General features: G+C 33.6%; 1 protein-coding gene across 1 annotated transcript; it reads right to left on the bottom strand.

The window, feature by feature from the left end:
- Positions 1 to 7,270: 7,270 nt before the first annotated feature.
- Positions 7,271 to 16,229, bottom strand: LOC145576121 (uncharacterized). Its single transcript, XM_081633911.1, has 12 exons — positions 15,974 to 16,229; positions 14,826 to 14,936; positions 13,126 to 13,212; positions 12,915 to 12,968; positions 12,594 to 12,739; positions 12,338 to 12,488; positions 12,116 to 12,253; positions 11,460 to 11,531; positions 11,301 to 11,374; positions 11,055 to 11,196; positions 8,904 to 8,982; positions 7,271 to 7,613 (listed from the first exon to the last, which is right to left on the bottom strand). Exons 1-12 carry the CDS (start codon positions 16,118 to 16,120, stop codon positions 7,516 to 7,518), a joined length of 1,299 nt encoding a protein of 432 aa, XP_081490037.1. The 5' UTR covers positions 16,121 to 16,229; the 3' UTR covers positions 7,271 to 7,515.
- Positions 16,230 to 17,929: the final 1,700 nt, after the last annotated feature.

Raw genomic sequence — 17,929 nt, 5'->3', positions numbered from 1 at the left:
TCTATTTGCATTCTAATTTTTTTTAAAAAAAAATCAGATTTGGAAAAGTAGTCCACTAATATCAACACCCATGAATTAAACAGTAGACTAAATTTGATTTTCTATTCTATTAGTAGCTTGTAGATGTAATAAATACTATATATATTTTTATTTATTTTAATATTTGTTTATATTTATTAAATGGCTCATAATATATATATGTGGATGGATGGGTGGATCGGGTGATGGATCAGATGAAGGTCCACCCGAATCCAACGTGATCAGTTACCCGATCCACCCGTCATCCATTTATAAGCCGCCTTTGATTGGGTTTTTATCCATATTTTCGGGTCGAGTGGATCGGTTATCCGCGGGTTCGGGTGAAATTGTCAGCTCTACCTTTTCATGGGTATAAAAAAAATGACCTAGATTAGGATTTCTTATGATTTTCTTAAAAAAAAAAAAAAAAGATTAGGAAATGGAGAGTCTATTATGTACATCTGGGTGTATCGTACACCCGGGGTCATTTGCTCATTCAATCAACAAATGTGTAAATATTATTTGCTCATTTTGTTGATTAAATGAATAATTGATTCGGGTGTACGGTACACCTTGGTGTATATAACAAATTCTATAGAAGATGAGGGATAGGTTAAGAGAATACTAGAGATGAGATGACAATTATGTCGTTTGGATTGGTTAAAAATAAAGTTTTTATATATTTATTTATTGATATTAAACTTATTAAGATAATAATCACTATTGAATACTTTGCATATTGATTGTTAGTTAGGTCACTTAGCTTCAAGTTGACTCGAGTTGTGTGATTTCGGATTTAAAATGGATAATTAAGTACAAATTAACTAAAAAGGTAATGTTATTCCCATTACTAGGAAACTAAAATGAAAAAATAGTGATAATTCGTGCAAAATTTATTATGGAAAATTTAATACTCCTAGTAAGTTACGAGATATTTCAATTTATATCTTTCAAAATTTCAAGCCACAAATTAAAGTTTCCTAATAGTTGGCAATTACGTTAGTAGCTTTGTTGAGTTGCATGTGCTTGCCGTCTATTTTTATTTCACCTATCCGATCATAAGCTTATTAGTCACACATTTCACGATAGTGACCACTTCTTTGTTCTTTCTAAAGACAATCAATGTCAAATAATTTAAAAGCTAGGAAAGAAATGATAGCACACAACTTCAGATCTTTTGCTTACCAGTTCTTGATGATCAAATTGTCATTACATTTATTATACACAAACTTTTAAAAAAATCGGGTGTACAATAATTATTGTACATCCATTATAAAAATAGGCTAAAGTGATCAAAAGTTACCCCTAAATTGAATAAAAGTTACCCCAATATGCATAAAAGTAACCCAATACAAATAAAAATTATTTACACTTTATTAGTAAAAAATCACATTTAAAACGACTAAAAATCAATTATTAGTGATTGAATGTAATTAAAATACCATTATAAAACTTTTTTTGTTGTCTATTTACATAAAAATTATATTATGTTTAAAGTTACCCAAAAAAAAGCAAAAAGTTACCCTAAAATTAGGTAAAAGTTACCCTTATACTGCTCGATGTACAGTAATATTATTGTAAAGCGGGTGTATACAAAAGTTTTCCTTTATTATATGATATAAAATCATTATTAAAGATATTGGTTAGCTAGACACTTTGGCTTAATTTGTGCCAAATGATTTCATGTTTTTTTGAACCGGATAATGGAATATGAATCAGTTTTCAAGTTTCAGTGACTCTCCATCTCTAAAAACCGAATAGTGAAGAATGTGGTAGTACTCTTGTGAGTTTATAGCAAAATATAGAGCAACTTCAATAGTGAGATACAAGATATTGTATCTTGCCACAAAGTTCTTCGGTACATAGTTGGCCACAACACTGGTTTGCAATTTTGCATGTGTTGCTTCATTTGTACTCCACTTTTATGAAAAGAAAAGATCAAGATACACAAATTACAATTAGGCTCGTCTTCTCTAACCTATCATAATTAAAGAAGATAATAAGAAACTTAACTTTCTATAAAGGGGTCGAGTATTGCTAGATGGGTGTCTTTTGTGTTCCAACAAGGTCGGATACAAAATTTGCAACAAACTCTTATAACTTATCTGTAAATATGTCTGGATAGTATCGACTGAAATAGTTGCTTCATTACGTAGCTATAGATTTCACAATAGTAACCGCTTTTCTTTAAGGACAATAATCAACATCCATATTATTAAAATATATTAAAGAAATTGTAGTACACAACTTCAGATCTTCAGCTTACCCACCTTAGTCCTTAGCATATATTCTAGGTAAAAGTACCCTACTTGACTATGATTATAAAATTCATAATCCTATTATTATTATATATACAAATAGAAACATTGATGATGAACACATGATTTCATAGTATCCAAAGTTAAATGACCAGATACCAATTTTCCAGCTAATTATAGCAAATTTAATACTCCAGTTCTACTAATAAAGTGCCAAATTAAGAAAACCCTTTTTTATTTGTACTTTGCACAAATCATACCCCATTCCATAATTGATCATAAAAACTACATATTATACGATTATATTTTATATAACCTTATATTATATCAAAAAAATATGATCATATCATGCAAATTAATAAACGTGGCAAACAACCAAACAACATAAGTCCATGCTCAGTTTCATTTGCATGCCATGTGGAGGTCATTTTTCTTACAATGTCCACGACATAGGATTAGATCTAACTAATTAACTATATTAAACTAATTACACAACTAATTAATTTAAAATTTTAATTAAATTTTAGTATAAGGTATTTTATTTTTATACGGTTGTAATACCAAGACATTTTTTGTAACGGGTGGCAGGGTGATGCATGGTTCATCCAAATTAAAGGGCATGCTAATTTGATACGTGGCGCAATTTGGAAGGAACACAGTATTCAATACAGCTCATTTAGTAGTTAATCATCAATCCCAATAATTTAGTTAAGGTGGGATCCACTTAAAATCCTTATTTCTCGTTGATAATTGGTCCACCTTAAACCCTTCCAAAGGGCACAAGCCACCAATGAGGGCCCACCTTTGGCTCCTTTAGAAAGGAGCACCAATTATTTTTTTTATAATAAGGTTTTTATGCATGTATATATATGCTAGGTGACATACGTTACTTAGTTGCAAACAAGCTAAACTTTCAAAACATCAAATACATTCCATAGGAGGAAAAACATTCAAAGACAAAAGAAAAAATGGGAGCTACATCCTTCCTTAGAAGCCTATCAAGGCTACCAACGGGAAGGCGATCGACTAATTTGTCGATGGTCACACCGTTGCCTATACAGAGTCGATTCTCAGAAAAAGTGACAGAAAAGCTTGATGTTCTTAGAGCATCGGAGTATGAATATGCTAGTGCTAGTTGGTTAGTTGAGGTTCTTGATGCTACTATTGTAACACAAAAAGTAGCACAAGAACAAGTGATCAAAAGTGCTAATAATAATGTAACTTTATCCAAATTGGATAAGGAAACAATAGAGGCTTACCTAGAAGACAACATCGAGTTGCTTGATGCTTGTAATGGTTTGGTAGAAAAGGTAGACGTGGTTCACAAGTACGAAGATACATTACAATCCGTTGTGAGATCTCTTGCAATAGAAGGGCGTAGTCAAGAAATGCTTAAGGAGTGTAGTAAAGTCGAGGCACAATGTGCGGCTCTAGATAAGTGTAGCCCTAAATTATGCCGTCTAATGGGAAGAAAAGAGACAACTCATGTTAATCAAGGCGAACAAGATCTTGAATTGCATGAAGCCCTAAGTGGTTCAAGAGAAGTAGCATCAATGAGTTGCAATCTTTTTCAAAGAGCCTTGTCATTCAAATCTAGGCAAGGGCTTCTAAAGTCAAGGTCAAAGTTGTCTACAACATGGTCAAGCTCTTTGAATGAGTTGCAAGTGGCTTTGAACGAAGAGGCCGAAAGGAGAAAAAAGTGTGCTCCATGGATGATGAATGAATTGGAAAAGATGGTGATGGATGCTCGATTTGTACAAGATCAAGTGAAGTCACAAAAAAGAAGTATCGAAATCGATGATTTACGTAGAAGTTGTAGGGCATTAGAAGAAGTGGTGGAACCATTGGAAGAAAGAGTTAGAGAGTTATATAAACTCTTGATCTCAATTAGAATGGTTTTATTAGGCATATTATCCAAATGCTAAATTATTTTGTGAAGATTTGTATGAACTTCATGTGAAGTGTATAGTTTGATATTTTTATCATATCGAATTGTGTATAGTCGATTCATTGACATTAGTGAAACTAATTGAATATAATAGTATACCTTTGGTGGAAATTTGATTGATCATATGCTTCATTTATGTCTTACAGTTTAATTTTTGCGTGCTTCGATCTATATTCAAGTTTCATGGTATTTTGACGTTAGTTATTTTATTCAACCAAAGTTTTAATTAAATTTCTCATGCTTGGTTAGATAAAGAATGAATTTCATCAAATTAAACAACAACCACCTTTATTACTATGTTTACATAATAAGCATTGAATACATATATCAAATTGGTACTTTAATGTGGAAACTTATGACAAAAGTCACAAAACACATATGCCATTCGAGTGTATGGTGTGAACAATTTATTTTTTCACTGTTGTTACACTTAGGAAAAAAAATACATAGATTATGTTTTACATTTCAAATTTTAAAAATAATAAAAATAAAATTATAATATGCATTCTTTTAGTAATGCATAAAATTTTCAATTAAATTTTGTAACCAATATATATTATAAACTCTCAAATGCTTTACTTACACTATGAAAATTCGGATCACCACACCATGGAAAATAAGCATATACGGAGTATTTTGATATAATAAAAATACATAGCATTATTATTCTATTAATGAGTACTGTGTGCCTGTACATACTCAACTCTTTAAGAAGTACGAGCACAATAAGACATAACTGATTTTTTAATTTGTAGAATATGAGATGACTTTTATAATTTTATGAGATCAATAAGTATTTGGATTTTCTAGTAAGAGAAATATTTTACCTTGTAAAAGAGTATGATTTTCCCGTTGAATTTGAATTAGTTAGAGTTTAATAGGCTTTGGATCACCAAGTGTACTTGCATAAGAAAAAAAAAGTGACTTTGTCATACATTATACACCCATTTTATCCTAAAATTACGTTTACAATCGAACCGTCTTAGATGTGTATTTCGTAACCCGTCTCACAATAAATTTGATCAAATAATTTTGGAAACATCAAGTAGTAGCAAGAAGCAAAGTATATAACTTTATACAACAAAGCCATTTTAGGCATTTGGTCTTAAAATCTTATCTTAATCTTAAAAATAGAATAAAACAGCTTTCCACAAGATCCGAAGATCATTACTAACACCTTGTTAACTTAGTGCTTAAGATCAAATCCATAAAACAAAAGTTAATTAATCTAGAAATTATAAAAAATTAAGAGAAGCTTGAGTTATAGTATTGCCCACGTATGATGTCTAATCTTAGGGTAGGCGCACAATAATGTACTAAAGAATCTATCGTTATTATAATTAGGAACATAATCCATTATGATTTAGATGCGTCCTAAATTAATTAAATAATTAGTACCATAATGTACAAATATTATATTATGTTAATTAAACCTAGATTTTAGAGGACTATAATGAATTAATGATCATGCCGTACCAACGAATGTACCCGTTGTTAAGGTGGCTAATACATGAATCTGAACATTATTATTAATCCTACATTATTACGTTTAATTATGATGAAAATAGTTCATGGATTTTGGCTGGCTTAAATACAATAGGACAAATGACAATTGGGTTCTGTAGCCTAATCTTTTTAGAAGATTAACGTACAGTATGGTCTGCATGATATGTAGGTGATACATTTCCCTTTTCCTATTAGCAAGATTGCAAGGAACAAGAAAATCTACTAAACCATTTAATTAGATAAGTTTGAGGATGCAAAAAACTTGTATACAATGGGTGTATCGTACTGTATATAATATGGTTTTGAATGCAAAATCACAAATGAGATACTTTACAACTAATGAGCGACTTTTATGTGTTTTAGAGTCCAATAATAAGTTAACGATCAAAACATACAATTTTGTTTTTTCATGTATTTTTAATACTTTATCTCTCTACTTTTTTACAAACTTCATGTAAATTTATTTTTCCAATATGTTTTTATTTCTTTTTATTTAAGATTCTTAATAACCGCGAAATCAACCCAAAAGGATCGAAGTTTTGGAGACGGAGGGAGTATTAAGTATTAACCAGCAAAGTTTGGTTTAATTAATTTAAAGAAATTATTGTTATTGTATTAAATGTTTTTGGGTTTATCTAAATATATATTTTCCCTTGTGTCTCAAAAAAAAAAAAAAAGTATATTTCCCAATAGGTAACCTTTTAACAATTTTACTGATACATTATAAAATACTCCTTTTTGGGAAGATTTTTTTTTTAGTCGACACAAAATGTTTCTTTTTGAGATTTTTTATTTATTTATTTATTTTTTATTAAAATTCGCCCCATTACAAATTTGATTAAATAAGCTAAAAAAGTACATGATATACCCACGCTAACATCCTTTTCCCTCTCTTTAAAATATGTGCCTAAATTAAACATGTCATCTAAATAGAAATGGCAAAAGTATATCAAAGATTAAAATTGAGCTTAGCAAATGAGATATTATTAAGGGGAAGTGACAGTGGTTAGCGATGTCCAATGCCAAGGATAATTGTTACTGAGAATAATGAGATAGTGCCCACAATAGTAGTGGAGAAAAATGGGAGAATTGAAGGGAAAAAAAGTTGATAATGGGAAATAGGTGAACCTATTAAGCAATTGTGGTCCTATAGAGGAATAAAAGGAAAAAAAAAACAAAAAAACAAAAAAACTAATGTATATAAAAATGCATGTAAAACTTAAGTTTTCTAACCATCTAGAGGAGGAACTTCAATTGTTCAACCTTACAAACGAAAATCAGAATACTCGTAATTATATAGAAAAAGATACCTTCTACATTTAATCAAATGACCAAAATGCATTGCATTATGGTTGATTGCCAATCCTTTGAAGAGAAGAAAATATCCGAGGCTTTTATTAGAGGGGATAATTTCAATATAAAAACCCAAATTTTAGACTAAAGTTCGCAAGATGGGGCAATGGAGAAACAGTAGAAAATCAAATCTTTGAGATCTTAACTGCAATGATGTCATTCCAAACCTCGCCTAGGAACAATGGCAGGCCAAAAAATATGATTTGGCATTGCCAATTTCTCCAATATAACTAAAGATAAGCTTGAAATACAACAGTTTCTGCTCTAAACTCTTTACAACAAAAATCCTGTGCCTATCGGAATAAGGATACAACGACCAAAGAACCTCTATGAGGGGTAATGTCAGTATATACAAGAATGATCAAACAAAATTCGGATTGATGGTCAAGAAGATAAATTGCAATGAAATAACTTCACTTAACCTTCCGTAGATCACTCTAAGGTTTTGAGTAACCTGAACAAACCAGCAGCTTCTCTTATCCGGGAGAACTCAATACAGAAGGCCTGAACTTCGATAAAGAGATCTTGAACTGCAAAATAAATCACAGGAAGAATTATCAGCATTTCCCCTCTATGAATTCAGGATTTCCAGTTTAAATTCCCTCCCACCACAAAACATCCATGCAATTGCATATTTACCCCAATCTGATGCCTTCTTAGGGTCTAATACAGCCATACCCTTCGATTCTCACTTCTATGATTCTATCACCAGTTACCATAATAACTTCATACTTGCCAATCAAAGAAATACCAAAATAAACTTCACTCGTCCTGTCAAGTAAAGTTTTTTTTTTTTTTAGGGCTTTCCTTTCAAGTTAACTCAAAATAAATATAATTCTCTCATCTTCTCTCTCAGCCTATTCTGACACTTTCTCTTTTATCTTTATATCTCTATTAACCACAAGTTTTCTCTAATCTTTTTCTCTCTATGCAAACACTTTATCTTACCTTATTTTCCCTTTTGTCACTTCCGATGTTTTAACAGTTAACAACTATCTATGTGCCCAACCCAAATGTGAAGTATAATATGGGACTAGTCAGCGGGAGAACAAGTTTAATTTTGAGCACAGATAATATTACATTATCATCTTCATTCTTCACAATAACCTCCTTAAATTCCCTTCCCTTGTATAAATAAGAAGATAACAAATGTATTACTAAAAAATACGAAGTATATTACTTCAAAAACATCAGAAGGTCAGCAAACAAAATGGGGAAAAGTGGAAACTGGAAAGTGTCTTTACTCTTATGAATTGGCTGTTTCAAAGATTCTGTCCGAAGGAAGAAAAACAGAGAAACAGAAGGATCTAGATTTCAACAATAAAGAATCACATCACACACATGAATCAAACAATTAAGTTTCACCCAAATGAACCAATTATTTCATTGTCCCTAAAAAAATAAAGGGTAGAATTACTTTCAGATAGATAAAAGTATTACTGATTTACTGCATTATGTTAACAAAATCATACGCCTTGAAGCAAATCTGCGAAGTATCAGTTTCCCTGTACAGTGGCGAAATTTTCTTACAAAATCACAAAATTGTTCATCAAGGTCCTAGATGAACTATTCTCCCAAAGTTTATGAAATGTTTGTGAAGCAGCACACCTTTTCCATGATTCTATGTGTGGCCCAATGCAGGAGTTATTATTTTTTTTTATCATTTTTTTTTTACGCAAGAATTAGGTGAGAAACAAGATAGGGTAGCACTAACACATAAATATGCAAATATATCATTCAGCATGAAAACAGGGGCGAGGCCAATAAAAGTAACTTGTGAGACGAGTGCAAAATTGCAGTGAGGTAGAAGATGGACACACCATTGATAATCTTATTACGTATTAAGCTCTGTAAGAAGACGCATACAAGTCTGACAAGCCTGTTCTGCATATATTTGTCCTGTACAGCAAATAGCAAATCTCAGATATTCATTTTCTGAAATGGAGCAATTGGTAGAAGTACTAAAAAAAAAAGAGGCAAGTTGGATCGATCACAAAAAGTACCATGACTGATGCTGGCATCAGTAAAGGCATTTTATCTGCCAAATTACTCACTACCCCCAAAAGAAAACAAAAGGGACTGGGGAGAAGGAGAGGATCGACAAATATAACAATAGAACAGGATTCAATATGTTTTAAGGTAAAATCAGCATAGAATTGGTACGGTACATTCCAAATCAAGAGGGACAAAGGCTTAGTCCTTTCCATTTCAGCAATGATTACAAATCTATATTCTAGAGGAAGAGAACAGAAGAGGAGGTAAATCAATAAACACCACCACCCCCCCCCCCCCCCCCCCCCCCAACAAAAAAAAAAAAAAACAGCTAGATCTTTGCAGACCACAAGGCATTGACAAGTATAGCATATATAGGGCAAGGCCATAGCATACATGAAACACAGACATACCCATACACAGGATCGACAATGCGCTTATATGACTAGCATATGTACTCAGGTTCAGAAGATGGTAAAACCATTTCAAATAAATATGATTGGTTTAAAAAGAACCAAACCATCTACTAATGCCAATTTTTTTTTTTTTTTTTTAAATAAATTTGGCTACTCAGAATTCAGAAACAATACAATAATCTTTTCCCACCTTTTCCGCTAACAGGAAAACACATGCTACCATATGTGAATTTCATTATATAGTGCATATCCTTCTATCCCTCAATTTTCTACAGAGAGAGAGTGTTGGGACAGAGAAATTTCACGTAGATGTGATGAAAAGAAAAGAAGAAAAAGTTATTTGAAATGTTGTCTTAATCCAAAAATTAAGTGTGAAGAAGATTCCAAGACACTAAAAAAAAAAGTATGATGAAGATTAAGAAATGAAGTAATGAATACTAGAACCATAGTACGGTACTTCCTCCACTCTAGATACATTGCAACACGAGAAAGGCATGAAATTAATAAAGTGGGTAAATGTTGAAAGAAACCACAAAAACCATGCGTATAACTCAAAAAACCCATATGAATGAGGAGCTTTGGAAATATCCGTAAGGGTATATTGGGTAATTTGTAGTGTGAAAGATGTTGGAATTGCTCAAAAGGAAACGCTGCAATATCTGTTTTACTTTCTTACAAGGCAATTGGGCAATTGTTAAATTATGAAAGAAGTATTTTTTTAAAGCATGAAAGACCTAAAAGAAAATACAAGGTAGGCCCTTTCAATACAACCTCAGGAGTACTGATTAAATCAGCCCAACAAGTAAATACCAATACACAGACCTGAGCTCACGCAATTATTCATCACATTAGTGACACAGCTTATGGTTTTATTCACAATCCACGTGTATCAATTCAAAGGTTACCAAAAAGTGCCTCAAGTTTGCATGCACAAGTGCACAACCATTCATTCGCACTAAAGCCACTTCCAACATAGAACTGACCTCGAGATCATTGTTCGCTGGTTTGACCTATATCATGCATCATGCTAAAATGATACAAACTCATTACAGAGTATTTAATAGCTACAGTCAAAATATGGAAAACAGTAAGGTTTTTGATAAACCACCTTGCTTCTACGAATAAATTCAATTGAACACATAAGGTATCAAATTTATACACTTCCAGCTTTTAAGACAATCATTTGATAAACGTTGCTCAATGCAGCAGCAAAGCCATAAACATCTTTTGCATATGCAGACAAAAATGACCAAGATTCACAACTATATTTAGATTGTTTAACTCGATGCCTATAAACCAACCAGGTCACCCAATTTACAAAGAAACAGATCCAACCAGAATCAACAATTCCTTAATTAAACACAAAAAAGTAAGTCATAAAGAAATAATTTCAGCAAATAACTAGCTCTAATATAAAACCATCATGCCTGCATTTATAAAAAAAAAAATTGACAGCAGAACTTCCAGGGACCAAGAGAATTATAATTCTCAAAGAAAGTGGCATTTATAATTGTTCATCCAAAAGCAGAGACACACATCTGACAGAAAGGTGGAGGAATTAACCTTGATGTTTTCACAAGAGGATATGCAATTTGTTATGTACATATGCACAAATTCAGTAGGAAGGTCCACTGCTGTTGTAAGCCTGTTTACAACTTCCATAGAATGTAGACTCATATCCATGTTGACAAGAACTGTGAAATAGCTGCATTCAACCAAGGAGTGAAAGAAATCAAAAGAAGGAAAAAATCAGGAGGTGGAGTTAGGATGGGTAGGATAGTAGACAATAACAAAATTTAGAAGACGCACTCTGAAATTTCTGGTGAATTCATCAGCTTGATAAGAACTTCAACTGCTATGAGGGGATTGTTTTCCACCAATTCCTGAAAAGCAAGATACAGTTCCCTATTAGCATCAATGTAATAACCATTGCATTAAAGCATGAAGACAAATCATAAAATTAATTACAGGAAGCTTTCTTGGAGTCAATCCACAGTGATAGACCAGCTTAGGATCATTTGCCAATTCCACCAGAACTTGCTAACCAAAAGGAAAAGAAGATAATGAGTGAAGGATTAGAGTAATATTAATTATAAAGTTAAATAAAAATAGAAACTTTAGACTTAATACATATACTTTAGAGCGCTGACTCACTCATAACTCACAAGGAACATTTATAAGTGAGAACAGAAAAGTGCACAAGCTTAAAGAGGTTAAAAATGTAACTGCTTGCATGTTCAACGTACCAAAAAATAAATAAATTCAAATTTCCCTTACAGAAAACAAAACCTTTCTTGTTTGCTGAGATCACCTTCAATGCTAGATAGTGTATGGTAAGTAGCATTTAAGGATAAAGGAAAACAACAAATATAATACGGCACAATACAGAACAATCAAGTAATTGTTCAACCATAATTTTGATCTATAATTTTTAGAAATCTAGATGGATCTGTATTGAGTACAATATTGATAAGGAACATAAATTACAATTGACAACAACCATAAAACTATACAACAAATCAAACATTTTGCAAATAGTCCAATAAATAGGACACAAAAAGGATGCTAAACCTAAATTGTACAACATTTTATCACCGTCAGAGTTCAGTTATATAATCAAGCACCTCTTGTTGCGTAGGAGCAAGTGGACCTTTCAAAGCCTTTGCAATCAAATCTCTCACAGCTGCTCCTCTACTTGTATCCGCACACATGCCATAATCCCATAAAAGCTCATGATTATTGTCAGGGTTGAGCCAAACCAGCTGTAAAGGGCTTAAACAGGTTAAGTCCAACAACATGTAAATGGTACCCCCCCACAAATCCGATAAACTAACTGAGGGTCTAACCTCCCCATCTTGAAGAGGAAACCTCGGTGGAAGAGGCCTCATCCACTTAGGTTCTAGCCCCTCTAGAGATAGATTTTGTAATAGCCCAGTTATTGTTTCATCTCTATTACCAGATCCTATTTTGGGTTTGGCTCCAGGTTGGAGGTCAAATCTGAAAAAAAATCCATGAATAAGTAGGACACGAAGGAAATTTTGACAAACAAACTGAGTATCAAGTTCAAGATATTAACAATGCTAATAAGGCAAGAAGCTATACTCCTCTGAAGTTGCATCACATTGAGGTGGCACATCTGGATCTGGAATCACATTTTTGACAGAAGCATTCTTAAATAGGCAGTTATAAGGCTCTGGAAGAACTTTATTGCAAAATTGCTCTTGCAACTGTTCACGAGCTGGGAAAGTCTGGAAGAGGAAAGGAGCAAATACTCATTTCATCAACAATAAGAAGATACAAGTTAAAATGCTATAATCAGTAGCTTGACTTTGTTATTGCATCTCAATGATATCACATGTCAGGTAATGGGTATTTAAGCTATAAATAGTACAAGATCCTAAATGTATAACTTTTCGAACTTACAATAGATGAAGGATCAAAGCCTTTAATATAGTCTGATGCGGATTGTTTGAGAACCTGCATCAATGAACCAAATCTGAAATGCATCACTAACAGGAAAATATTTAGGATTAATGCACTGGACCATTATTCATTTATCTAGCACAACTCATAGCTAAGGAGCTAAAAACAAGCCTAAAATGCTAAAAGAAGAGGATTAATAATTTAAAAATACCTCCTTGTTAATCTCGTTGCCAGCTGATCCCAACAAGTGGAGAATCAGTGCCCTCTCATATTTGGCACCTTCTTCATCAGATGCAATCTGGGAAAAAAAAAAGAGGGGGAAAGGTGGTAACATTTAGTAGCACAAAGTAAAGTAAATTATAGATGAGCTAACTGCAAATTCACACTACACAAAAATAGATTGGAGTAAAGTTGCTTTCAGAAATTCATGCCAAGAAGACCAAAGAGTGAATGGAACATATCCTACTCGAAAGTAACAATATCACAGGTGCAAATAATATCAGAATCAGTAGCCTGCATATTGCTTAGAGTTAAAACAATCTCCTCAACCCGAGAGGATAAGGAAGTCACCAGTCACAATAATTTTGCAGATTTACATTAAAATACTAGTCCCTAAGTCAACCAAAGTTTAAAAAAAAAAATCCATAGAGCCATAGAGAGATGGCAACCAAAATAGTTGCATGAATTTGTCACAGAAGTGTATCACATCTGAATTTCTTAAACAATTTAGTCCTTGATCTTGAGATCAGATAAAGAAAAGCTTGCAGGTCATAAGTCTGGTTAGTCTGGTATAGCAATTCCTCAAAAAATGAGCACCTTTCTTTCAGTTATTTGTGCAAAAATGATATATATAAGGTACCAACTCATGGAACAAAGGTTAATAGCTGGCATTGGCAGCACCATTTAAAGACAATCAAAAACAATAACATTACAAGTCAAGGCAAAATGGTGTGAACTGCGAGCAAAAGGAAAATTTCGCTAACAATTCTTTCGATAAATTAATAGTTACGACTCCAAATGAAATTTGACGTCCTTAGATAAATAGTTGACACAAGAAAAAGCGGTTTAATGTTTCTCAAATCAGTAGCAACACGGAATCATGTATTCATGTGTTTAAGTAAGGGTTTCCACATCCGATGCAGTTGCAAAAACAATAAAATGAACCACTTTCAGGGGAAAAAAAGATGTTTTGCAACTTTCAGCCTGTTGCAGTCTAATATCACAATTGCAGAAAGTTCAAAACCTTTACAGATTATATTAGACTGCGGTAGGCTGAAAGTTGCAACTGTAAAGCTTTAAAGTTGACGTCCTTAGATAAACAGTTGGCACAAGAAAAAAAAAAGGTTTACTGTTTCTCAAATCAGTAGCAACATGGAATCATGTATTCATGTTTTGAGTTAGGGTTTCCACATCTGTTGCAGTTGCAAAAACTATTAAATGAACCACTTTTAGGGGGCAATACAGATGTTTTGCAACTTTCAGCCTATCGCAGTCTAATATCACAATTGCAGTAAGTTCAAAAGCTTTACAATGCAAGACAATCTCAAGGCACTATTGTAAAAGCCTTATTTTTTCCCAACCAACCTCCAGGTATTAGTGGGCAGAAGATAAAGCATATCCTTGCAAATGTGAGGGAGCTTAATAAAGACAAGTACTACACTGTTACACAGCTTAATACTACTCGGAATCTGTACAAGGAAAAGGGCAATTTAAACTCATTTATATTGCCAATTTGCCATAGTAATACTTAAAATCAATCAACCAAAGAAAGAAAAACTAGCACATAGTAAGTGTCAAAAGCTAGTCTGATACATACGCTGTCTCCTAGCCTTAAATAAAAGTGTTTTATATCAACTAGACTGATAACTAGATTCAAGACATACTTTGAAAAGGAGAATCACAAATACTTACATTGACCAAAAGGGAAATAAACGGATTTTCTGAAGGTTGCTGAGAAGAATATGCCTGATAGAGTATACAGAATGCGTATAGACGTTGACTCGAAAGAAGCATGGGTTTGTCCTACAATAACAAAATCATCAAGACAAGTGAGTTTAATAGTTGAGCAAATCCCAAGTAAATGAGGCGCATTACAATCAAAATTAGTTGTGGCAATGAATGACAGATAAATATGAGTAATAACAAATCATGCAACTATACATGGAAAAAAAGGCCATCTAAGAAACCACAAAAGTTCCACATTAATCCATAGATCATAAAATGCAGTTCCTTGAAATAACTTTAGGCCTCCATACCACACTTCCAAACTGTGATATAGAATTCCACCACAAAAGTGAAAGTTAACTAGCAACAGAAGCAAAGCATGGATTTGTTGAAAGTCTAAATAATTGAACTGAATCCCTTTTGTCTGATCTACAGTGAAGAACGATTAACACCTTTGCATAATGCAAGCAAATGATAAATAACATAAAAGTAAGGGAAAAACAATTTAATACAGAATATGGGCCCTAGGATCTATGAATAGCTTCAAGCAAAGGTTATCCTTCAAGTTTGAAATGACACTCAACATCCCAATGCTTGTCAACTATACCACACACTGTACACACCACGCCATCACACTCGAGCACAGAAACAAACTAGCTGAAATTCGACATCTTCGACCCATCATTGTAGAGAGAATTACCATCACACCTTATTTGGAAAAATAAACAAATTTATTTACACAATTAAAACCCGAAATAAAAAAGTCTTCCAGTAGTTGCACAATTATAGCCGAAAAGAGTTTACTTCCTTTGTTATTCATATATATCTGCAAAATCTCAATTAATTTTTTCAACTCACCAGTTCAAAATCACACCAAATCCTAACATTCAAAATACATCCATTTCACCAAAAATTCATCAAAACCCTAAACAAGTTCAATTACTCATCCAAATCCTAAACAAGTTGAAGAAATCATCCAAACCCTAAACAGGTTCAAAAATTCCAGTTCCAACAAAAGTACAATAAACCCTAGTAAAATACTCCGAAAAACTAAATCAAATTAAGCTCAATCTAAAAAAAATCAAGAATAGGATGAATACAATATATATATATACCTCGATAAGTGTGGCGAGAGCAGTGCATATCCTGAAATGGAGAAATGAAGGGAATTTCGAGGTGAAATCCGCCATAACTTCATCGAAAGACCTTTGTTCTGAATTCAGAAGCGAAAACAACGCTTTCGATTCATCGACGCTGATCATCGTCGCGTAATTTGGGTTCGTCGGAAAGTGCAGAGGAGAGAGAGAGTGGAGAAGGGGAAGGGGAAGGAGGGTAGAAGAGAAAGGAAATGGTTTGGGTTTTTAGGCGTTTCGAAACTCTTTACTTTTACACAAACTAAATTAAAAATAAACAGAGTACGAGTAATAAAAAAATCAAGTGAGATTATCGGTAAATAAAATTTGTAATATTTTTAAGGTAAGAAGGACGACCCTGATCGAAATTTAACTCTCACGACTTTTAATAATTGTGGATTTATTTTTATATTTACTCATTGGATCTATTTTTTTTTTTAATAAGGTAAGAAAAAGAGGGAAAGCGTTAGGCATCTTTCCTCACGAAGGGAATGCCTAGTACATCTGAGGAGTAAATGGGGCACAACGATGAGTTAGTACAGAGAGTAATATCCATGTTATCACTAACAAGATGTCCAACAATTGACTGTTGGTGTAGTGGTGATTGGGACTATACTTGGTAGGGAGGACCCGTGTTTAGGGATGTCAGTGAGGCGGGGATGGGTATCGATTTGGCGGATGGTGGGGCGGGGATGGGGATAAAAACCATACCCGCCATGGGTAATGGGGCAAGGGTGGATTTTAAGTTGTACCCGCCCCACTTAGTACCCGCTAGGGCGGGGATAGGGATGAATTCTGGATCCGCCGCGGGGATAGGGATGAGATGAAAATGTTAGGTGGGGATGGGAAGGCCAACATCCGCCTCGCCCCGCCCCATTGACATCCCTACCAGTGTTTGATTCCCCGTAACAACAATTGGAAAGGGACTGGAGGATTAGCCCAAAGGGTGAATCGGGTGAAACACCAACAAAAAAAAAAAAAAAAAGATGTCCAATATTTGCGATCCAATCTGCTACTCTATTTGCTTCTCTCTAAACGTGATAGATTTCCCAATGAGGAAACTGCTGGAGGAGAGTCTGGATGTCGGTGATGAGGTGATGGATTTGCCATGGAGTGGACCAAGTCTTTTTTAGAGCATTAACAACAAGGAGATTATCCCCTTCAATGCGTAATGTTGAATCCCGTACTGAGACTTGAGAGTGTGATTATTTTCATCCCTTTTTTTTTTCTAAAATGTCACTATTTTTACCTTTCATGTATTTTTTTTTGGCGTTCCACCTAGATCACCCTTTGAACTAATTCGGATTCGAGGCTCAATTCTGGGTGGGTAGATTCCAATCCCACCCCAATTGTTATTGCGGGGGATCGACCATGCGGTTCTCCCTATCAAGTGCAATCCCAATTACCATTGCACCAACAACCAATTGGTATTTTTACCTTTCATGTATGTTAGTATATAACTTTTATTGCAAACAACATACTGACTACCAAGACATTATTACATTATGAGTGCTAAGTACTAGTTACTAAATTTTCAGTCTGTTCTACCAGTATAATAACTCGATAACTCCTAAAGTCCTTCATAGCTGTTTTTACTATAACCCTTGTTTGCACTCAAAATCTGTTCAAAGGTTCAATTAATCACTTCAACAAGACCAACTCAAAGAATCTGTAAAAAAAAAAAAAAAAAAAAAAAAAAAAAAAAAAAAAAAGACCAATTCAAAGAACAAAACAGTCAACTAATGAAAGATTTTAGACAAAGAGGAGAAATTAATTGCTCCAGCCTCCAGGTATTTTTGAGTGGACTAGAAGCATATTGGATGTCAGTTGGATACACGATTGATCAAGGCAGCATCGTACTCCCAGAGCCTGTTCTTCATCTCAATCTTCTTCCCACTGTGGATCTGTGCCAGTCGCTCTCTCTCAGACACATACTTC

This window comes from Chenopodium album, chromosome 13, assembly GCF_948465745.1.
Source record: "Chenopodium album chromosome 13, dcCheAlbu1.1, whole genome shotgun sequence".
Classification (NCBI taxonomy): domain Eukaryota; kingdom Viridiplantae; phylum Streptophyta; class Magnoliopsida; order Caryophyllales; family Amaranthaceae; genus Chenopodium; species Chenopodium album.
Note: the sequence above shows the minus strand (reverse complement) of the source record. Positions and strands in the feature narration are given on the sequence as shown.